We start from the raw sequence: 21,581 nt of genomic DNA, 5'->3' as shown, positions 1-21,581 counted from the left end.
TGGTCGTGCGTATGATGCGCCAGGTGATTTGATAAGCTTGGGGGTCGAGATGGACCCGGGTGTTCGTGAGAGGCCGTTGGTGAAGTGTGCGACAGGTCTTGTGTGCGAAAAAGGAGGTGTGCGAGAAAGTCCGACTCTGGGGTGTGTGAGGAAAAAGTGCGTGCCAAGGAGTGAGGGTGCTGGCGAGAGTGAGTCGGTCGTAGCGCGTGTGCGAGGGAGCACATGGAAGCGCGGTGTGGTAAGTGTTACAGAGGGTGTGACGGGAGAGTGTGCGCAAGAGTGTGCGCGAGAAAGGTGTGTGACGGACAGGTGCATGGGGAAAGAGTGCGCTGTCAAAAGTAAGGAAGAATGCACACCTGTGGTGAGTGTTACAGAGGGTGTAACGGGAGAGTGTGCGCGAGAAAGGTGTGTAACGGACAGGTGCATGGGGAAAGAGTGCGCTGTCAAGAGTAAGGGTGAGTGCGTTGTCAAGAGTGGTGGTGAGAGTAGTGAGAGTGACAAGGAGCGTGAGTTGGTTGTGACAGGTGAGCGAGGATGTACACCTGGAATGGAAGGAAGCACACCTGGAATGGTAGAGCGTGAGTGGGAATGCACGCTGGAATTGGTAGTGAGGCACGTGGTTGGGTGTGCGAATGAGAGCACACCTGTGATTGTCACAGAGGAGGTGACCGAGGAGGGGGCGCGAAGAGGTGTGTTGGTGAGGTGTGCGACCAACGAATGTGTGCCAAAGTGTTCGGTGGTCAGGTGTGTGACCAAGGCTGTGAGTGGAATGAGGGTACCTGGGTGTGTAAGGAAAAGTACGAGGAGCATGGAAACGGCTGGATGTGTGAGCAAGGAACGGGCTGCGGGGTGTAAGCATGCAGGTGAGGCATCGAAGGTAACCGGGTTAGAGGTTAGAGCGACTTTTAGCCAAATCGGGCCCTCGGTGCGTGCCGGGCCTCGCGTGGAACGGCCGCGTCCAGGCTCCACTAGGTGGAGCGGGCAGCTGGATAGGAAGGGTCGTCATGGCGACCGTTTTGTTGAGACGTGCCGGCAGGTCGAGATCGGGACATTGGAGGGCTCCACGCCGAGGTGGTGCGTGGGATCTCGGCCCGGGTAAACCTCCTTCCCTGCACCGAATGCGGGACGTATCCAGCCGCTGGCACCACACAACCCGCATTCATGGCTTGGCTTTACAAAGCCGAGCTTTAGAAGTGAATTGGCGCACCGAGAGGCATTAGTGAGTAGACTGTGTGATGAGGTTAGTGTTTTGGCCCTGAAATTAGAGAAAAACAAAATTTGATGATTGGCAAGGGATTGGCAGCAGTGATTGGCAGATGATGGGTAGTGATTGGCAAATTTTTGATTTGTTGAAATTTGATGTGCAAAATTGGTAGTGAGCGATGGGCCCGGTGGGTAAGGCTGGCATCCTTGCCACCCTTCCCATAGTGGGGCAAATGCGCTATAGTTTATGGGGTGTATGGCAGTGAAAACTAGCCCGGGTGGGTTAGGATATTGATAGGGATCTAGCGAAGATGACATTAGGTAACGTTAAGGATTAGTTAGTGACTGATACCTGTAGTGGGGACGCAGGTAGATTAGTGTGGATGATAATGACGTGGGAGCGCAATAGTTTAAAGGGACGACTGGGAAGCGCAAGTTTCAGAAGGGAGTAGTTAGCTGAGATGATGCCGTGTGTGTGAGAATTGAACAGGTGTGATTGCACAGGTGTGCAACTGGACAGGTGTGTGGAGCAGTGTATGAGTAGTGAGTGTGTGGATCAGCGCGAATGCGCTTGGGGAGAGAAGGGTGCAGGTGGCACCAGGTGTGAGAGCACAGGTGTGCAAGTACAGGTGTGTGGAGAGAGTTGGAGTAAGTGGTACGGAGTGGTGTGCATGGTGCGAAGGTGTGGATGGGGGAAGAGTGGACCCCTTTCACGAGTACCCGGGGCGGGTAGTGTAAGTGTTAGATAGAGGGCACAGGTAAATTCTGGTTGGATATTGGCATCTGTGGTGCGGGTGACAGAATGGTATTGTGGATGGGTGCATTAGTGTTGTGGAAATGGCTGGGCGTGTAGCCTGTTAGTGTGTGTAGTTGGTTGGGCACTCCACCACTGTGAGGATGTCGGCCAGGTGAGGCCGCAGGTGGGCTCTGGGAGCCGGTAGAGTTGTGGATGGGGCCCGAGGATCCGGAGGACGGACCCGGGTAGCCCAGTGCCAGAGAGGGCACCGAGTGGGGAGAGCGCCAGAGGGCCTTCCCCAGGTAGTTAGGTTAGGGTAAGGAGCAGGTAAGCTCGGAGGCAACTGCAGTGGTGGAGGTGTGCAGGTGGGTAGACCCGCTGGGAGAGGTACACGCCACAGCCCAGAAATTGTGCGAGGGCACCGGGAGATGAATCGGGGGAGTGAGACCCCAAATTGAAACGCACCACAGTTGGGTCAATGGGAATTGGTTTTTAGAACCCATAGTGTAAGAGGGCCAATGGTTTGGCAGGAGAAAGACCCCGGGTAATGTAAAGTTGTTAAAGTCATTTAGGAAATAGTTAGGATTGATGAACCTGTCGCACCATACGCAGCCACTTACCTGTGGTGATGATGACTCCACACCTGTGTTTTCTTTGTTTTGTTGCAGGAAATGAGATTGCTGTGGATTGGTGAGACGCATCACGACGTGGATGAGACATTGGGGTGATTCCATCTCTCCCTCCTTAGATGATGGACTGATTAGACTGATGATGAATTGGTAATGGCAAATTTTGATGTTCAGTTGGAGATGGCAAATTTTGATGAGAGTTGAAAATGGCAAATTTGATTGGTTAGGAGGGAGAGAAGACGAATTTGGTTTATGGGAGGAACGGGGAAGACAGTAGGGACGTTTGTTGATTTGTAAAGTAGATGTTTATGGGTAGTGTTGTGTTTTGTGGAAACAGTAAGGGGTAAGGGAGGGGCCATGTAGGTTACCTGGTGGGGGGGGGGGGGCGTACGGTAGGAACGTACCTGTCTCACCTGGTTCCCATGTGCCCCCAGTGTGCATTACCTTACATTGTGTGCACTTTTGCGCCCTTACCACCTTACTCACTTGTCTTTTCTTTTGTCTCCCACCTCCGAGGATCTGGCTTTGGGGCAGAGAGAGAGGAGCGAGAGGGGCTGGCTCCGCAGTTATGGGCCTGCACTTTCGCTGCTTGCTGCCTGGATCGATACACCATATGGACCGCAATGTTTGTGGCCGCCCACCATGGACCGCAGTTCTTTTGCGGCCAAGCACCACCCATTGATGGACCTCTGGGTCAACGTGGCACCTATGCCAAACAGGTGAACCACTAATAGTTGGCCCCCTGACGGCCACAATAAAGAAATGGACGCGGTTGGCGCCTTTCTTTATTTCTAGGGAAGCAAGAAGGCCAAGTGCACCACACGAAGAGCAAGAGACACCTGCAGGGTTAGGGGTTGTTGTTTTTATTTTAATAAACAATGGTGACTGCACCGATTGGTGCTGGGGTGGTGCTTTTGGTGCTTGGAAGGGGTGCTCTGCACATTATTAAAGGCCGTAAGGCCACAGAGCACTCGTGGGTTGGTGTATCGATGCTGGCATGTGTGCTCTCTCTATGCATAACATCTGCATGTGTTCCTCCAAAAACAGGTCCTGGATCGTAGTGTAAATATCAGCGTAGTCTTGTGTAAATAATGCTCCCTACCGGCTGTATGTTTAGTTTGCGAATTCTTTCCGTGATTCGGTTATCCTGTGGGTGTGTTTCTGTGAGAAGGGTGCAACGTCGCAGGGGGACATATTTACTCATTTGTGAATATCTGTAAAACTGTCGCACTCAGGGTAGAGTTAATAGTAGAGGGAACTACATCTGAGTGCCACACTAAAATAGGTAAAAATTTATCGGGTTGGGACGCCCCGAGGGTAGAGAAGGGTGCAATGTTGCGGATATGGGATTTGGCCTCCATATCCGCTTGTAAATATTCCCCTATTTCCCCAATACTCCCCAACTATCCCCAATCCCCCATTCCCTAGTCCCATTGTCTGTAAACAACACTCTGTAGAACCGACCTTCCCCTTTTTCCCCCATTAAATGTCGTACCCAGGTCCACCGCATCTCACGTAGACAACTTTCGGACATCTTGCTAGTTATTCTTAGTCTATGTCAGTTAAGGACTCGTTTCCATTAATTCTGACTCTTCGTTGCACCAGAATGTGATTGTATGGCACCAGTAGTGAGTTTAGGACCTCCCCATACCTCCTCCCATCTTCCCCATGAAACAACAACAACAACAACAACTACAACAACAGAGGGGGGCGGCGCGGCGCGGGGAGTGTGCGTCCTCACTCCGGCTTGGTTAGCCGCCATTGCCCATGCGCTCCACGGGGTTACCACGAAGGGGCTGGCTGTCAGCTCCTCGTCAGGGGCGGAGCCCGGTAACCCCCCGCAGCCAGTGAGAAGCGGCGGGCCGATTCCATCTGGGGCGGAGCTAACGAGCCGAGGGCGTGTCACTCCCCGCCGGATATACGCAGCCTACCGGACGTGACGTGAGATGCGCCCCCAGCTTGGAAAGACAAGTCGCGACCTCCGAGCGCTGAGCGACCTCCCCGCATCTTTGGACCGGACCGGGTCGATTCTGTCCCTGAGCCAAGAGTGCACCTTGAGCCATCGACTACCCGCTTTCCTTGCCATCAATCCCCGTGTGAGTCAGTTTTGTCCTGTTTATCTGTCGTCTGTCGGGGCTACTATAAGACCGTAATTAAGTGCCTATCTTTCTATGCTGTCTCTCTCATCCCTGTAATCTAACCTTCCGCAATATTATAACCTCCTCCGGAGGTCTTGAGAACCGTACCCCTGGTGTCGTGTCATTTTAAACCCAGCCGTTGTGTCCTTTCCTCAATTGATTTAGCGTAGCGCGACTCGGCCAAGGTTCGAGTATAATCGGGTAACTTGTGCGAACACGGCGGCCATTCTGCTCGGCCCAGCATAACATCTAAGTCGTGTCCGTAACAATATATATATATATATATATATATATATATATATATATATATATATATATATATATATATATATATATATATATATATATATATATATATATATATATACACACATACGGTATATATATATTGTTACGTTTGAGGGGGTAGATGATGGAATCTCATAGTAAATATAGGATTGTATTGGCATAGCATGGACCATGGATGCGTGGGAGACATCTCGATGTATTTAAGTAGGGAAACTGGAGCTTAAGTTGTTTATGCGTCTTCACACGAGGAGTGAAGCTATGGTAATTAGATAGGGGTTAAGATTCGTTTTACCACAGTATGCGATTGCCCTCGGTGGTTTTTCCCTACGTTTTTACAATCACAAGGCCGGCCATAAAACCATCCATAAAACAACAACCATCCACTACAAGCAGGCAGAGCCGTTCGGCAACTAAGCCGCGCCTCCAAAGAAGTTCGTAACTGGCAGGCCATGCCCCCGAGGTTCACGATTGTACAGTGTGACGTCAGGAGAGAAGTTTCTAGCAAGAGGAAGAAGAGTGCGTCTCTTGGCTCTCTTTCAGTAGTGCTCTTATTGGATGATCGAGGAGGAAGGCAGCACCATTTGGTGTGTGTGACCTGGTGCTGAGAGAGCAGTGTCGACAATTTCAATCGTGAGGAAGGGGTGTTGGTGGCGGTTTGTGGGGGTCTTGGCGCTTCGAACGGAGTGGAGAGCGAAAGAGGACCGCCCGCACAAATTAACTGACATTCGTGGCACCGCGAAAAGAGACTCCGCACCATCTTGTCCGATTCCCGTGTGGTGACGTCAAGGTTTGACGACCACCAGGCTCCTAAAGGCCATTTCTGGACGCAAAGCTGAGTGCCAGCATTAAGGGGGAGGTTTTCTTTTATTTTATCTTTCCCCTTGTCTGTTTTTGACTCAGCATGGAGGGTCTCTCAAAGTACGATATATTTTACCTCAACATTCATTTTATTCTTCAATTTATTTTCATTAAATTCATTATTGTTGCAATTTAATTGTCGTATTTGTTTATTCGTTGTGGGTTCGGGAATAAACCCATGTGGTTTCGTGTAGATAAACGTATCGCTGCCTTCCGTCCTGCGTGCGGCACAAAAATACCGCTATATATTCGGCTGATCGCCTTGGAAATTAAGGACTGTTTAGGCTTTCCGTCACCCAGTGGTCTTAAGCGCTGGTCGACACGACAATATATATGAATGTGTATAACAGGATATTAACATTTAATTACTAAAATTACGCAAAAGATTGTGCAATGGAGAAGCTGATGGAAAATGTGAAAGATGAGGAAGTTGTTGTGGTAGGAGGAGACCTAAATGGACATGTGGGAAGGAGTATAGGCGGTTTTGAGGGAGTTCATGGGGGTTACGGATATGGTGTGAGGAATGGAGAATGTGAAAGGATTTTGGAGTTTGCTGATGGAGCTGGTTTGGTTGATTTGTACTACTCAGTTCCAGAAAGAGGATAATAAGCTTGTTACATACACGTCAGGTGAGTCAACGACAACCGTTGACTACCTGATGGTGCGTAGGTGAGATAGGGGGCACCTCCGGGACACAAAGGTGATCCCGGGGGAGGAGGACGTTTCACAGCACCACTTGGTTGTCTGCGACATAAGGATGAAAGGTGCGAGGAGAGCTCGGAGGGTGACGTACCAACCGAGAATGAAGGTGTGGAGGTTGAAAGAGGTGACAGTAAGGGAGGCATTAAAAGAAAGGCTGAGTAGGGTAGAGATGATGTGGTTGAGCTTGAAAGTGGTTGGATGTCAATGAAAGATAGTCTGTTGGGAGCCGTTGGTGAGGTATGTGGATGGACAAAAGGACCACCGAGGCACTCGGAAACATGGTGGTGGGATGATGAAGTTGGAAAGAGGATTGAGGAGAAGAGGAAGAAGTTCAAGGAGTGGCAGAAGGCGAAGGGTATGGGCGCAGAAAAGGCAGAGCATGAAAGTTATAAGGCAGCCAAGAAGGCTGCAAAGAAAGAGTTGGCAAAGGCGCAGAAGGCATGTAGGAAAATGTTCGGAGAACGCTTGGATTCGGAAAAGGATCAGAGAGCGGTATTCAGGATTGCAAAGCAGATAGCGAAAGAGAGGTGAGTTGCTTGAAGGATGAAGTGGGACAAATCATTGTGGACCCAGATGGAATTAAAGGAAGATGGAAGAGATGTATGGAAATGCTGTTGAATGCAGAGAATGAATGGGACGGCAACATTGAGAGTAACCCAGTTTCAGGACTGGCAGAGAAGATAACTGAGAAGGAAGTTGAGGAAGCGATAAAAGCAATGAAGAGTAGAAAAGCGGGAGGACCGACGGGAGTTGTGGGAGATATGTTGAAGGCAGCAGGAAGTTGGGGTGTGAAGAGAATGACAGAGATCTGTAATCTGGTGGTGAAAGAAGGCCGCATTCCGGTGGCTTGGGAACTGAGTACCCTCGTCCCTCTATACAAAGGGGAAATGTGACCCTCTGGACTGTGGCTCGTATCGAGCGATAAAGTTATTGGAGCATGGAATGAAGGTATTGGAAAGGGTGTTGGAGAGGAGGATAAGAAAGTGAAGATTGACGAAATGCAGTTTGGATTTATGTCAGAAAGAGGAACGACAGATGCGCTTTTTATTGCAAGGCAGTTGCAGAAATACATGGAGAAGAGGAAGAAGTTGTTTCTTGGGTTTGTTGATCTGGAGAAAGCATTTGATAGGGTTCCACACAAAATAGTGACATGGGCATTGACGAAGTTAGGAGTGGAGGAATGGTTGATCAGATTAGTGATGGCAATGTACGAGAGAGCGCGCACAGCTGTAAGGACGAAGGACGGGAACAGTGGTGAGTTTGAGGTGAAGGTGGGAGTGCATCAGGGGTCGGTACCAAGTCCACTTTGTAGCTGTGATGGAGGTGCAGGCTCGGAATGTAAAGGAGGGTTTACCGTGGGAGTTGTTGTATGAAGATGATCTGGTGTTGATTGCGGAAAGTATGGAAGGACTGAAGAAGAAGATGAACAAGTGGAAGGAATGTATGGAGACAAAAGGCCTGAAGGTGAATATCAGAAAAACAAAGGTGATGGCATGTGGTAAAGCATGTGGTGATGTGGAAAGAACTGGGTAGTGGCTGTGTGCTGGAAGGGTGTCGGAGTGAACTCTATTCAATGTACAACATGCGCTGAGTCGGTTCATCAAAAATGTAGTGGTCTGAGAGGGTCATTAACCAGTGTGGCAGCTATACACAAAGAATTAAGTTAAGCACCCCCCCCCGTTTTTTTACAACCTCGCACATTACAAGTTTGTTGTCGTCAAAACAGTGTAATATACCCATGATATTGCTATATTTTCTGGAGTAGTGATATTATGGTCACATAAAAACATAACAATCATGCCGTTTTCAATATTTTATTCTGAATAATTTAAGGTGAAATTTTTTGGGAATTTTAGGCATATTTTCACCTCAATTTAAGTATGGAGCTATAGGTCCATCACGGACAGTGTGGATGACGTTTATGTTTTCTAACGTACAGTCATTGTTCTGAGAAGACCTCTAGCGATCTTTGCGTCAATAACGTGTGTAGGACCCACGTGATCGGATCACTGACTCAACCCTACGTCTCATAGACCCTGTAAGCCGTCGTATGCGTTGCTGTGGCAGGTTGTTCCATTCCCGATGTAATGCACGTTCCAATTCATCCAGATTGGCTATTGGAGGGACCATCTTCGCAATTTGTCGTCCCAACATGTCCCAAACGTGCTCGAGGGGGTTCAGGTCAGGACTGTACGCAGGCCAGGGGATGGTTGTCACAGCACGTTGCTCCAGCAAGGCTCGGACGCGTCTCGCACGGTGAGGCCTGGCGTTGTCATCCATGAAGATGGGTCTGCTGGCGAGGGTGTGGTCATCGAAGTGCGGGATTACGGTGGTATTCAGGATTTCCTCGGCATATCGCTCTCCGTTGAGGTTACCTCGCACAGTTATCAGGTCCAAGGTGCTGTGACAACCATCCCCTGGCCTGCGTACAGTCCTGACCTGAACCCCCTCGAGCACGTTTGGGACATGTTGGGACGACAAATTGCGAAAATGGTCCCTCCAATAGCCAATCTGGATGAATTGGAACGTGCATTACATCGGGAATGGAACAACCTGCCACAGCAACGCATACGACGGCTTACAGGGTCTATGAGACGTAGGGTTGAGTCAGTGATCCGATCACGTGGGTCCTACACACGTTATTGACGCAAAGATCGCTAGAGGTCTTCTCAGAACAATGACTGTACGTTAGAAAACATAAACGTCATCCACACTGTCCGTGATGGACCTATAGCTCCATACTTAAATTGAGGTGCAAATATGCCTAAAATTCCCAAAAATTTTCACCTTAAATTATTCAGAATAAAATATTGAAAACGGCATGATTGTTATGTTTTTATGTGACCATAATATCACTTCTCCAGAAAATATAGCAATATCATGGGTATATTACACTGTTTTGACGACAACAAACTTGTAATGTGCGAGGTTGTAAAGAAACGGGGGGGGGGTGCTTAACTTAATTCTTTGTGTATACATTCAAGTGTAAGGTGTGCACAGAGGGAGCTGCAGATGTGAGAAATGTTGAGTTGGATCTTGGAGATGGCGTGAAGCTGGAAGGTGTGAAAACATTTTGCTACCTTGGAGACATGCTGAATGGAGAAGGTGGATCAGACTCGGCAACAGTTGCTGGAGTGAGATGTGCATGGAAGAAGTTTCGGGAACTGAGTGGCATGCTGAGAAGGACGGGAGTGTCGTTAAAGCTGAAGGGAAAGGTGTATGCTGCATGAGTGAGAAGTGTTATGATTTATGGGAGAGAGACATGGGTAATGAACGTCGAGCAGCAACGTAGGCTGGAAAGGGTGGAAATGCGAATGGTTTGGTGGATGTGCAGAGTATCATTGAGAGAGAGGAAGACAAATGATGAATTGCAAAAAATGATGGGAATAGAGCCTGTGATGGATGCTGTGAAGAGAAACAGGTTGAGATGGTTTGGTCATGTGTTGAGGAAGGATGAAAGTGACTGCTTGAGAAGAGTGATGGAAATGAATGTAGAAGGAAGTAGAGGATGGGGAAGACCCAGAAAGACTTGGCTAAAGGTGGTGGAAGAAGAAATGTGAGCAAGGGGGTTATAACAAGGGGAGATGAAGAAAATAGGGCAAAATGGAGAAGATTGTCATGGGGCCCGCAAGGCTAACCCCCGCTCTAGCAGGGAAAATGGCCTTAAAATGCCTGTTGTTGTTGTGTTGTATGCAAAAGATTACAGAGCAAAAGGACTATCCATGTTAATGCCGCCATCATTCATAGCTCTATTAAAATGGATCGCTCACCATTAACAATGCTAAATAGGAGGTCAAACAACAGATGCAGTTTGAAAAAGAAAAAGAAAAAAAGTAGAGGGCCGTATATTTGTTATGCATGCATCGGCAGTGGGGAAAAAGGGTGGGCACCAAATTGAGACAAGCATTACGCCTCGGTCCCCCGTCAGGGAAGTGATGAGTTGACAAAGTGGAAGACGCAGAAAACATGCTATGATATGATATTTCGCTCACAACGTTCAGACATACATGGAGGTGGCCATCTTGAATTTTGACGTGGCGACCCAATTTTCAATAGCGTTCTTCCTTATGCCTAGATACACCCACACACCAGATTAGAAGTTGGTACTTCGCTTATTTTTCAAGATATTCCACTCACAAGGTTCAGACATACATGGCGGCGGCCATCTTGGATTTTGACGTGGCGACCCAATTTTCAATAGCGTTCTTCCTTGTGCCTAGATACACCCAAACACCAGATTAGAAGTTGGTACTTCGCTTATTTTTCAAGATATTTCGCTCACAAGGTTCAGACATATATATGGTGGCGGCCATCTTGGATTTTGACGTGGCGACCCAATTTTCAATAGCATTCTTCCTTATGCCGAGATACACCCACACACCAAATTAGAAGTTGGTTCTTCGCTTATTTTTCAAGATATTCATCGCACAAGGTTCAGACATACATGGCGGCGGCCATCTTGGATTTTGACATGGCGACCCAATTTTAAACAGCGTTCTTCCTTGTGCCTAGATACACCCACACACCAGATTAGAAGTTGGTACTTCGCTTATTTTTCAAGATATTCAGCTCACAAGGTTCAGACATCCATGGCATCAGACAAACATGGCGGCGGCCATCTTGGATTTTGAAGTGGGTTGCACCCACACACCAAATTCGAATGCGGTCCTTCGCTTACGCATGCACGCACGGACGGACGGAAGGCCGGAAGGACGGACACACGGAAGGCCGGACACACGGACGGAGGGGAAAACCATAGTCCCCCTTTCGCTCCGCTGTGCGACGGGGGACAGAAAGGAAGAGGGAGGATGATAGGGTAGGGGGAGTGCGAGAAAAGTGGGGAATGAAGGGAAAGATATCGGTCCTGTAAATGAATCATTGCTGAGACACGGCTTTGCCACTCGTGCTCCCTGTGCGTTATGGCTGGAATATGGAATTATGGCCAGGATGCTGATGTAATTCACTTTCATGAAAGACACCATACGACCTACAATGTCCACTAACTAATGCAAACAGACAGAATCACACAGTTTAATGCTCATTTGAGGAACACATCGATGCCTTGCAATGCATACAAAACACCAGCTTTTCAGTTTACAACTGGGTCGAGATTTCAAGCCAGGCTAGACAGCTCAGTAGTGACTGCATAAACCTCTAGGCTATTGTGCCAGCCCAAGGGGTGGGGTGAAGGCCAATTTTGCATGCATAATAAATAGATGGCATATTTAGTAAGCTAGTGTCACAACATCCAAGTAATTAAAATGACATATTTAAAGTTAATATGGACAAAAATAAATAACTCAATTAGACAGACAGGCTGGAATTAAAAATACCTTCTTGTAGACCCATAATCCACATGGTGTCCAAAGCATCCAATAGGGTAAGGCCGAGGCCAAACCACTCTTTATACCCTTGAGATACAGGACGCAGCTCGTCTCGGCCCCAAGCAAAGCGTCGATAACCAAGCCACGCGTGACGGAAGGCCTCAACAACTGCTTGTTGTCGCTGATTCTTGACTGCATAAAGGATACATGTAGGGTAGGAGTGATGAAATGCATGTAAAACACAAGGGTGAGGGAACCTAATCCCAAAACAGAATGAAAGAGGATATCAAGAGGGTGTGGGAAGGCAACTACTATTACAGCAAAAGAGTGAGACAAATAGAATCCAAGGTGTCAAATGATTGTCACTGAAAATAATAAATGGCATATTTATTTGGAGTTGAGAATTGACCACACATACATAACCATTGATATCATTACGTAGTGCAAAACAATCAGGAAATCAGGTCTTATTTTTTCCCAGTTTCAGAACATAATGTCTCGGAGGAAGGAGTGAGTGATAAGTCGGCTGTTAGAGTGAGTGGGGACTTCTATCAGGACGATTTAAACAGCCCTACCACACATCTCCAAGTCAACTGTGTCAATCTATCAATTAATCTTACAAAAAACAAATATCAACTCAACCCTAATTAATCGACTTGTGCTCTAAACACAGGTGTACCAGAACTAAAACACAGGTCAAAACAGGTTTAATGAAAATAAATGCCAGCAAACAAGAAAATGCACGATAAAACTAATATCCTAAATGGAGCGCCCCCATACAGACTCGTATACAACACAAGGGAATGATAAAGAAAAAATAATGTTCTTTGTATTTGTATCGGCCGGCACTCAGCTCTGGTCTACGAGGGTTTTCGGAGTTTGATGGTCATATCCGCGGTATAACCACCCCGCGCAGGAAGCACACAAGATGGCGTGGATTCCCACCCGTAGCCAGCCGCCGGCGTGAGGCAAGCAGACCGGATAGCCTCCTTTGGTTTGCTTGCTATCTCCTCTGTCTCAGAAGATCACCACCGTCAACCAACACAACCCTCCTCCAATGTTGCAAAGGTTTCCCGAGCTCCACAAGTTCTCCTCACGAGCGCACTTGAGCCAAAACGTGACCCTCCATGACCAAAGCCAGGACCAGGAGAGAGAGACAAAAAGAGAGGGGGAAACGCACCATCCCCTCTTTTCGCCAACGTCACACTCGAACCAATATCCACGGCCCACCACTTCAGTCCATGACCATGAACAATCATTCCCTTCGGGACGGGGCCTCCTTTTTTCCGATCGGCAAATGTGCTGGGTATCTGTCGGGCTTGTCGGTGTTGTATGTGCTCGAGTTCGTTTCCTGACAGCCCTCGTCTTATCGCAGGTCGATTTATTATAACCACAAAGGTCAGATTACAAGAGGTAGGATGGATTGGGGGATTTATTCTTATTCCCTAAGCTACATAGCACAAGAGCCACCCTCCGTATGGCCCGACACGTCACACTTAATCCAAACACACGGAGCCGACTTAAGTTCCAGGTTTCTTCTTCTTCATGACATACGGAGCATGGTAATCTATACACTTCTACCTGGACGAAGGTATCATTGCCTACCCCTCACAAACGTAACATTACCAAGCAATTCTTTTACCATACATGCACATTAAAGGAACACATTCAAACTTCATTTGAATATCCCATCCAAAGCCTAGTGATTCAATTTTATAAAATAGCCCCGAATGGGCTGACATTCATCTCTTGAGGTTGCAGTTCAGACCACTGCTGATTTGGGGGGGACCCCCCTGGGAGACCCACGAATCCGAATTCGAAAAAATTGCTCGCACTAATTCTGTGATTTGAATCGTCTTCTAAACATAATTTTCAGCATTTAGATAAGTGTCAATTTCGAAGTTGATAACCATAATTGTTCTGTTCCTGAATACAAATCAAACAATATAGGAATAAGAGAAAAATAAGAATACCAGAAATATCCTTGGATGAGAGGAGTCGGGTTCATAACATTTACTGTTAATACAATTAGTTAGCAGTGGCCGTCGTTATAGCACGCACGCCCACACTTTCACCAATAAATGCAAAAACCGAGTATATATTCACGTTATTTGTCATTTGTCTTGTGGCCCCAGAACTAAACAGAAAATCTATACTTGTAACAGCAAACTCAGCCCACACAGCTCTCCCACTCCCACCCCTCATCCCATAGATGATTAATAGTCAATATAATCAGTTTAAACTTACCCTGTACAGGTACACCAACAATCCCCATGTATGACCTTCCCATCAGTGCTAAGAAGCACAAAGTTTTGGATAGAAAGTGCCCATCTACGAATCTTTGGCCTTTCATGGCCCATATCATCAGGAGTTTTTGAAGTACAAATTGCAAGATATCACCTTTTTGGACGAGTTGATCCAAAAACGTTCTCCAAACTTTTCGTTGTGCAGAGGCACACCCCTTTCTCACTGGTACGTTTGCAGGTATTTTAAGCTTATTTAAGAGCTTGGTGAGCACTTCAATGCTACAATCCCTATCTGGCATTCATGATACACGTCCAGGCCGTCCCAATCGACTTCATTACTAGGAGTTTCTGTGCAACCTCGCCGCGCAATCTCGGGTGGATTAGTTAATTTCAAAAGTGATGTATTGTCTCGTAATTTGGGTATTCCAATTAAGTATACGAGGAACATAATCACTGGACTACTCGATTAACAGACACCAGCTACACAATTACAACAATCATGGTGGATGTGGAAAAAAAAAACAGCAATCAAAATAAATTAGGAATTATTAGTGTTAGATTAGATCTGAGTCCCTTACCCAGAGTGGCTGTATGCCTTGTCTAGGGAAATATCCATAAAAAATAAATAAATAAATCATAAGTGTGACAAATAAGGAGTAAAAATGTTTTATTCAAAACCCAGATCCTGAAGTCACATTATAGGATAACCAAAGAACAGACAGTAGATAAGCTGCCCATCGTACGAAACACGAATTAAGCATCCCTCTCCGACCATTGAGCAACCTCATCAAAATTCCCTCATTGTACGATGAAAATGCAACTGAGTAATTTTGTTCTGAAACACCTTACATCGAAATGAAGCTTAAAAATAAAATAAATTCTTACCCCAGGTAAATTATTGATCTCACAGCCACAATAATCGGGAGAAATTGCATCTCGTTTTGAAAATCCGTACCGGCGGCACAAATGCACATATAAAACCCATTAACTGCACCGAAAAGCATTCCGTCTTCTGCCGTCAGCTGCTAAGTTTCACAGTAGATGATGAAATAAATTTTGATTATAGAAATTTTAGTGGAACACATTTTGAAAATTTGTTTTTGGGTGAGGTGGGGGACAGAAATGTCATTTTGAGCAAACATCGTTTGGCTGTGCAAATCAATTCATCTTTTCCTTCAAAGTGTAGCTCGGCAATTACCCACGTTATTTTGTCGTATCTAAAGCTATCAACATTATTACCATCTCCTGAGATGAGGCCGAGGCACAAGGTGTGTTTTTTTCATATTATGGGCATGTCGATGGTCTCGATTTTTTGTGTTTTTTTATTATTTTAATTTTTTAAAGCCACTCCTCTGGTCCAATCCCCTTTGCTATCTCAGCCCTCTGACCCTGCCCAGTGATTCCATGATGTACAAATTCTTCCAGTGAACCCCTTCCTTTTAGGCTAACTGCACACCTCAGCTATATTGTTCCTCACATTTCCAACAAGCCTGCATATCCTCCTATCAGAGGCCATGCTATCCCAGTATCCCATGCTTCCCTCCAGAGCTTCATAAGCAGTCAGTGTACAATATATTATCACAGGTCACCACCCATTCTTTATTACCTCCATTAACCCTACCTAACCCAGCCCTCTTCCTTGCAGGCTCCGGTGTCTCCTCTCCTTCTTCCACTTCCTGTTCATTCATTCCCTTGCTTATCATGTCCAAATGTTGTCATGCTGCCACACTAACTTCAGAGCCCCCATCACCTTGCTCTTCCATGACCCTTGATCTTGTAATAAATAAAAATAAAAATGCATGAGCTGATGGTGTATGTGTAGAAGTGGACTCCGAAGTCATTTCCTCAGTTCAAATACCAAACAAAAGAGATCCAAGAGGAAGAAAGTGCTTAGGTCTAAATATTTTGAATGAGACAGCATACATGATGATACTCACTCCAATTGAATCATCATATGTGAGGCAGTCCCTTCTGGCGGCACTACACCTGACGACGGATCAAGTCAAATAAAATTTACGGCCATCGAAGCCGGGATCAAAGAGCTCACAAGCAAGTATGACATCAGCTGAGGTATCCTGCTGTTTGGTAATCAAATTAATTTAGGCAATGACAAACAACTTTAAATTTACTGAAAGTCATAATATCGTTACTGCATATCTCAAAACCAAAAGATCAAACAGCTCCCACCTTTTGCCTTCAATGTGCCGACAGCAGGTTTATCACCTCCTTTAACAGCAACTTCTTCTCCCTGCAAATTGGGTGCTTTGGAGATACCGATCAGCGAGCCACGCCACCTGCCCAGAATCACGCAAGCGACAAAACTTTTCCACAAAGAGCAAAACAATAAAAATAAAAATCTCTAGATTTCCCACCAGATTATGAGAATCAGCACTTTGAACAATTTTCATCTCCAACAATTCACACCTGGCAATTGAAGTATTTCCCTTATCTGCTTACGAATCATAAATTCAATCAGCACACCTGTATACCACAGGTATGTACTGGCACTACGTTTAATAAAAATGAAGCACAGACTTCACCTGGATTTTCCGAATGCACTCGTGACAAGCAAAGCTAAATAAGAAAAAGAAAGTGCAATTCAAGTACACACTATTCAAAAAAAATTCAAGAGCGTCCTCTTCACACTAACAGTCGACTGCATCAAGCAGAGTGTCATTCCTAACAGAGATGAAAGGAAGATTCAGAAAGACTTGGGAATGAAACCAAGCTTTACCAAGGGAGTTTACATTACACCACAAAGATAAACCAACAACAATTCAACATACATGAAATGGATTATAACTACCAAATATTAGGTAGCATGTATTTTTCAAAAAACACCATTTTGCCAAAATATTACTGGCTCTCCCTTGGATTGTTAGTTATGTCCTCTTTTAGGCAAAAAAAAATGCAGTCACCCAACCTTTTCTAAAAGCTTCGTCTCCTCACCTTTTCCAGCAAAGTCAGAGGTAACCATTTGGTCTAGTTCTCACACCAACAAGTCCCCCTCTTAGAACATGAATAACTATTTTGATACTTACCAAGGGCATCACTGATGGACACTAACACAACTATTTCACCAGCTTTTCAGCCCAGTCTTCAAGTCCATTGCAGCAATGTTGTGCAGCCCACAAATAAATAAATAGACATTTCATTGAACTTTGTGGAGCCCATTGATGGAATTTTGTGTGCGAGGCATTCGTGCAACAAGCTATTATAGTGTTTAGGTTCAAGGGAAGTCTATGTGTTGTAATAACAGTTTTTGGGGTAAAACAAAAAGGGACTGCCCTTTTATCAATTACCATTCCCCATTGCCAATGTAGCAAATGCATAGTGTAGCATTTAAGCGTGGTGTTGGCTTAACAACCCCTTGGGCTAACCCCCGCTCTAGCAGGGAAAATGGCCTTAAATGCATGTTGTTGTTGTGTTGTTGTTGTGTTGGCTTAACAGTTAAGGTGATTGGCTTAAGATCTTAGAGTTCTGAGTTTGTGTCCCTGTCGTGCTGTTGAAATAACATGAGGTGGGTCGACTCAGCCTGTCATCCTACCAAGGTCGGCAAAATAAGTGCCAGCTTACTAGTGCCAGGGTCATTGCATTAGTGGAACAGCCACAGCCCCAGGGAATGATGCAGCCAAGCAGCCACAGGCTGCATACAAAACCACCAGAAAGGCATTTCAAACTAGAACAGCACTCGGTAGAGCGCCTCCCTCTGCCAGGCTGAACAGTTTATGTTTTGTATCCCACCGATAGGCCGGATCTGCATCTGTACCTTAACCAAAACATAAATCGGCATGCTCGTCACCTAACCAGCTCATCCACCTATAGTGTCTTCAAGACGTATTCACATACCTTGACTTTTTCACATTTTGTTGTGTTGCAGCCTGAATTTAAAATAGATTAAATTGAGATTTTTGTCACAGATCTAACAACTTCTTTTTCCAAAAATATATTGCTGCATATCTGATTTAGGGGGGTAAAATAAAATTTGGGTTATATTAGAATAGTTATTTCATAGTACGTGTTAGCACAAATATGGTTTAATTCCTGTAAATAGTAAAACGTGTAGAGCACATGTTTAGGAACAACCTTTCCCCCCCCCCCCCACCCCCCTCCACCAAAGTGTCTGTCTAAGCCTGGCATTTCCCCCTTCCATCCATTCTTTAATCTTCCCCATCATTTATCTTTATGTTTAGAATTCCCCCAGCATAATAGCTAATGGGCATGGCCCAGGTGTGATCACTGGGTCAGTGTGGGCCAGATGGGCTACAAAACATGTTTGGCGATCTGGCCCCAAGCGCGATTTGATGGGCCCTGTGGAACCATAGAACGGGTACTATGTGCCAGAAGGGCAGTGAACATGGCAGTGGGCTGGTGGGTTCATGTTGGTGCTGTGGTGGTTATGGTGCTGCGTTATCATGCTCATGGGTTTGTGCTTGTGGATTCATGCTGCTGCTGTGGTTGATATGGTGCTGTGTTATCATGCTGGTGCTGTGGACTGCTCCGAGAGATCCCGAGGGGAAATCCCGAGATGCAGCGAGGCCAGAATCGCATTGAACCACTGCACACCTGCCCAAAATCCTCAAGTGGACAAAGCTAGGCAACATGCACGAGCAGAGCTCAGGTTTTCTTTTGTATCGGCCATCAACATGTGCGAGCAGAGCTCAGGTTTTGTAGAAGTGGGTTAAATAATGATTGTCACTCCTGTCCAATCAGGAAAGCAGGACTTATGGAACCACGTGATTACTGTCTCACGTGGGTAAAGGCATTTAATTAAGGGAGCATTGAATGGGCTTTTGTCCGTATGTGAACTTCCTATTGACGAGCAAAAAGCGCTTGACATCTGCTAGGAACAAATTCAAGGTTTGCCACCTAGTTCATGTTATCTTTTTGGCATGCTTATGTACAACTTTGGTGAGAAAGTGTGGGCTGAACTGCATTCCTATCCTGCGAGTGAATTTTGCCAGCATATTGTGCTTTGTATAAATGTGACGGCTTTACAACCATCTCTTCAGAGATCTGCAAGGGTTGCGTATATATTATTTATTTACGTAGATACTTCTTTCTCTCCGTGTACACGAAACTGAATAAATTCCTCGAAACACAAAACTCTGAAAATTATTTTGTCTCAGCCATCACCTGCTGGGTCCCATGTTCCCCCGAGTGAACGAATAAGGCATATTTGTCAAGCCATCAGAGTTTTATTTATTTATATAAAAACCAGAGGAGTGCTTTATTTATTGAATACCCTGTGATCGCCACTGTATGGCCATGCTCTTCTCCCTCCCCCTCTAACCTCCCATTTCCTCTGTAATAAATTCCCGTTTGATGAAATAGTGTCGTCATTAGGACTGGCCTCCATCGGGCTTAGATAATTTGATGATTAAACCATCAGATGGGCAGATGGGGTCTTCTCTCATTGCCAGAGGGCATACACACCTCAAACGCAGAATGTCGTCAAGCTTCACTCAGCTATTCCTGTTGGCGGCTGCGTTCAGAGAGGATGATTCACACCAAATTAACCTGGCTGATGTTGAGACCTTTTCGCCCCTATCCACCAGGCGGTGTGACGGGCGTTGAAGACTGCGCAACCACAGAAATATTCTCTGTAAATGATACGAGTTACTATACCCACTGTCGCTGTGCTTTGTCTCATATAAATTGTTGTATTTGTCTCCTCAAAATTGCCTTTGTCTCATTGTTGAGCTATCATACATGGTTGCATGATCAAGAGATAAAAATTCGAGGAAGATCATCAATTAAAAATTTTCAACCGACCGGTGGTATGAATACCCTTTGTGGGCGAATGTCTCAAGGCCTATAATGATTACTGGATATAAACAAAGTACTGCAGTAATAACCATATCAAATGAACACTCAAATTTTATATGATTATGCCAACTAGAACGTATGAAACATGTCGTGGGGAGTTTTTGGAGGAATATGGGTGGATACAAGTAGGCGAGTGGAGAAGTGACAATTCGAGTCGGTTAGTACAAGAGGGAAGATATTATATCTGATACCTAATGTCAATTTCCCGTAGCTCTGGCAATGCAAGGTTGGGCTTCTCTCCCTTCATTTGATTGTCCCCAAGCGCGACTTTGGATCTGTGTGCTGGGGGTCCTCGTTTGATTGGCCTAAAGCGGACCTAGAGAAAAACAAAAGAGGAATACAGCATTGCAATACTGAACACAGTTATCATTATATTAAAATAAATAAATAAATAAATCGCTGTTGAACCTAATTGTGCAGAATATTGTTGCTGCAACTCAAATATTCATATGAATAAAACAGAAGCAGATGGCAAAACTAAAACCACCAAAACCAAAGAAAAACTGCAAAAACATACCCGTTTGGCATTCCCATTTAAACAAAGCTCATGATGCTGAGACCTCAAGATCAAATCTCACAATGTGGTAACTTGTCCATCATCTACTAGTGCCATGTAATTCATGCAAGTTACAAGGATGTCTCCCAATGTCTTTGTACTATGGACAATTTTATCTCTTTCACGAGCCTCGATTCAGTATACAAAAAAAAAAAAAAAAAAATCTCCACTACGCGCATTAATTATGCCATGTTTACGCAGAAAAGGTAGTTTGAACTACAGTCGAACCTCCTTAGAAAATGCGGTCCTGGAAAATGCCGCAAATGTGGGGGCAATGTTTTAACTGGGGAGAGACGTCTAGGCTAAGAACATTTACTACGTAGTGGTCTAGGAACATTTAACTATGCGGTCTAGGCTTGTGAAAGAGCTCTGACACAAAGCAAATCAGGGCACAACATAAAGGGAACAGCAGGAGAAAGGGGAAACACCAACAGTAGGGCTGAGGGAGAAAATATACAGACAGACAAACAAACAAGGGATGCAGGTAATAAAGAGGGGTAAGGGAAAACACAAAGGGTGGACAAGATGGATATACAAACAAAATATTTGGGAAGGGTGGGGGTGGTTTAACAGATGTAGAGAAGATCATGATTTTGGATGGGGTGGTGACTCGAGATGGTGGTGAACAGCCATCTTGAAGACCTGAAGGGAAGAATGAGATTGAAGAGAGTATGGAAGGTGGCTCCACAGGAGGGGAAAAAGAGGAATAAATGAGTGGAGATGAGCAGTGGTTCTGGATTTAGGCAGTTTCACTAGGAGAGGGTTGCTGGTGGACCGTGTGCATCCTGTAGATACTGAGGGGAACAACGCACAGAGAGGGCAGAGGGTACAAGTCTTCATAAGGTGCTACCTTGGCAAGGTGCCACCAGGTTTTATAAGAGGGAGACAAGTTTGAAAGCTTATTCTCAAGATTGAACAGATGTTGTTTTCTGTCTCTCCAGCGAGTAATACTTGTTGTGAGCTCACACACTTGTTGTGAGCTTTGTGGAATGATCTGAGGTTGCCTTCAGTTGGATTTGCCTACCAGGAGGAGAATGCAAGTTGTTTTTGAAGCAACTGCCTCACCACAGGA

The 21,581-nt window shown here is 45.6% G+C and overlaps 1 protein-coding gene across 3 annotated transcripts in view; it reads right to left on the bottom strand.

Annotated features, from left to right (window-relative positions):
- MAN1B1 (mannosidase alpha class 1B member 1) overlaps window positions 1-21,581 on the bottom strand; it is a 144,034-nt gene that overhangs the window by 79,343 nt on the left and 43,110 nt on the right. For all 3 annotated transcript variants that reach the window (XM_068124690.2, XM_068124691.2, XM_078783432.1), the window contains 3 exons: window positions 20,145-20,269; window positions 16,312-16,418; window positions 11,888-12,070 (listed from right to left, as the gene is read on the bottom strand). In XM_068124690.2, coding sequence (XP_067980791.2) covers window positions 11,888-12,070; window positions 16,312-16,418; window positions 20,145-20,269 — 415 coding nt within the window. The remainder of the gene's footprint in view (window positions 1-11,887; window positions 12,071-16,311; window positions 16,419-20,144; window positions 20,270-21,581) is intronic.

Source organism: Myxine glutinosa, chromosome 8, assembly GCF_964187855.1.
Source record: "Myxine glutinosa chromosome 8, kmMyxGlut1.1, whole genome shotgun sequence".
NCBI lineage: Eukaryota > Metazoa > Chordata > Myxini > Myxiniformes > Myxinidae > Myxine > Myxine glutinosa.
This window is presented reverse-complemented; position numbering and strand designations above follow the sequence as displayed.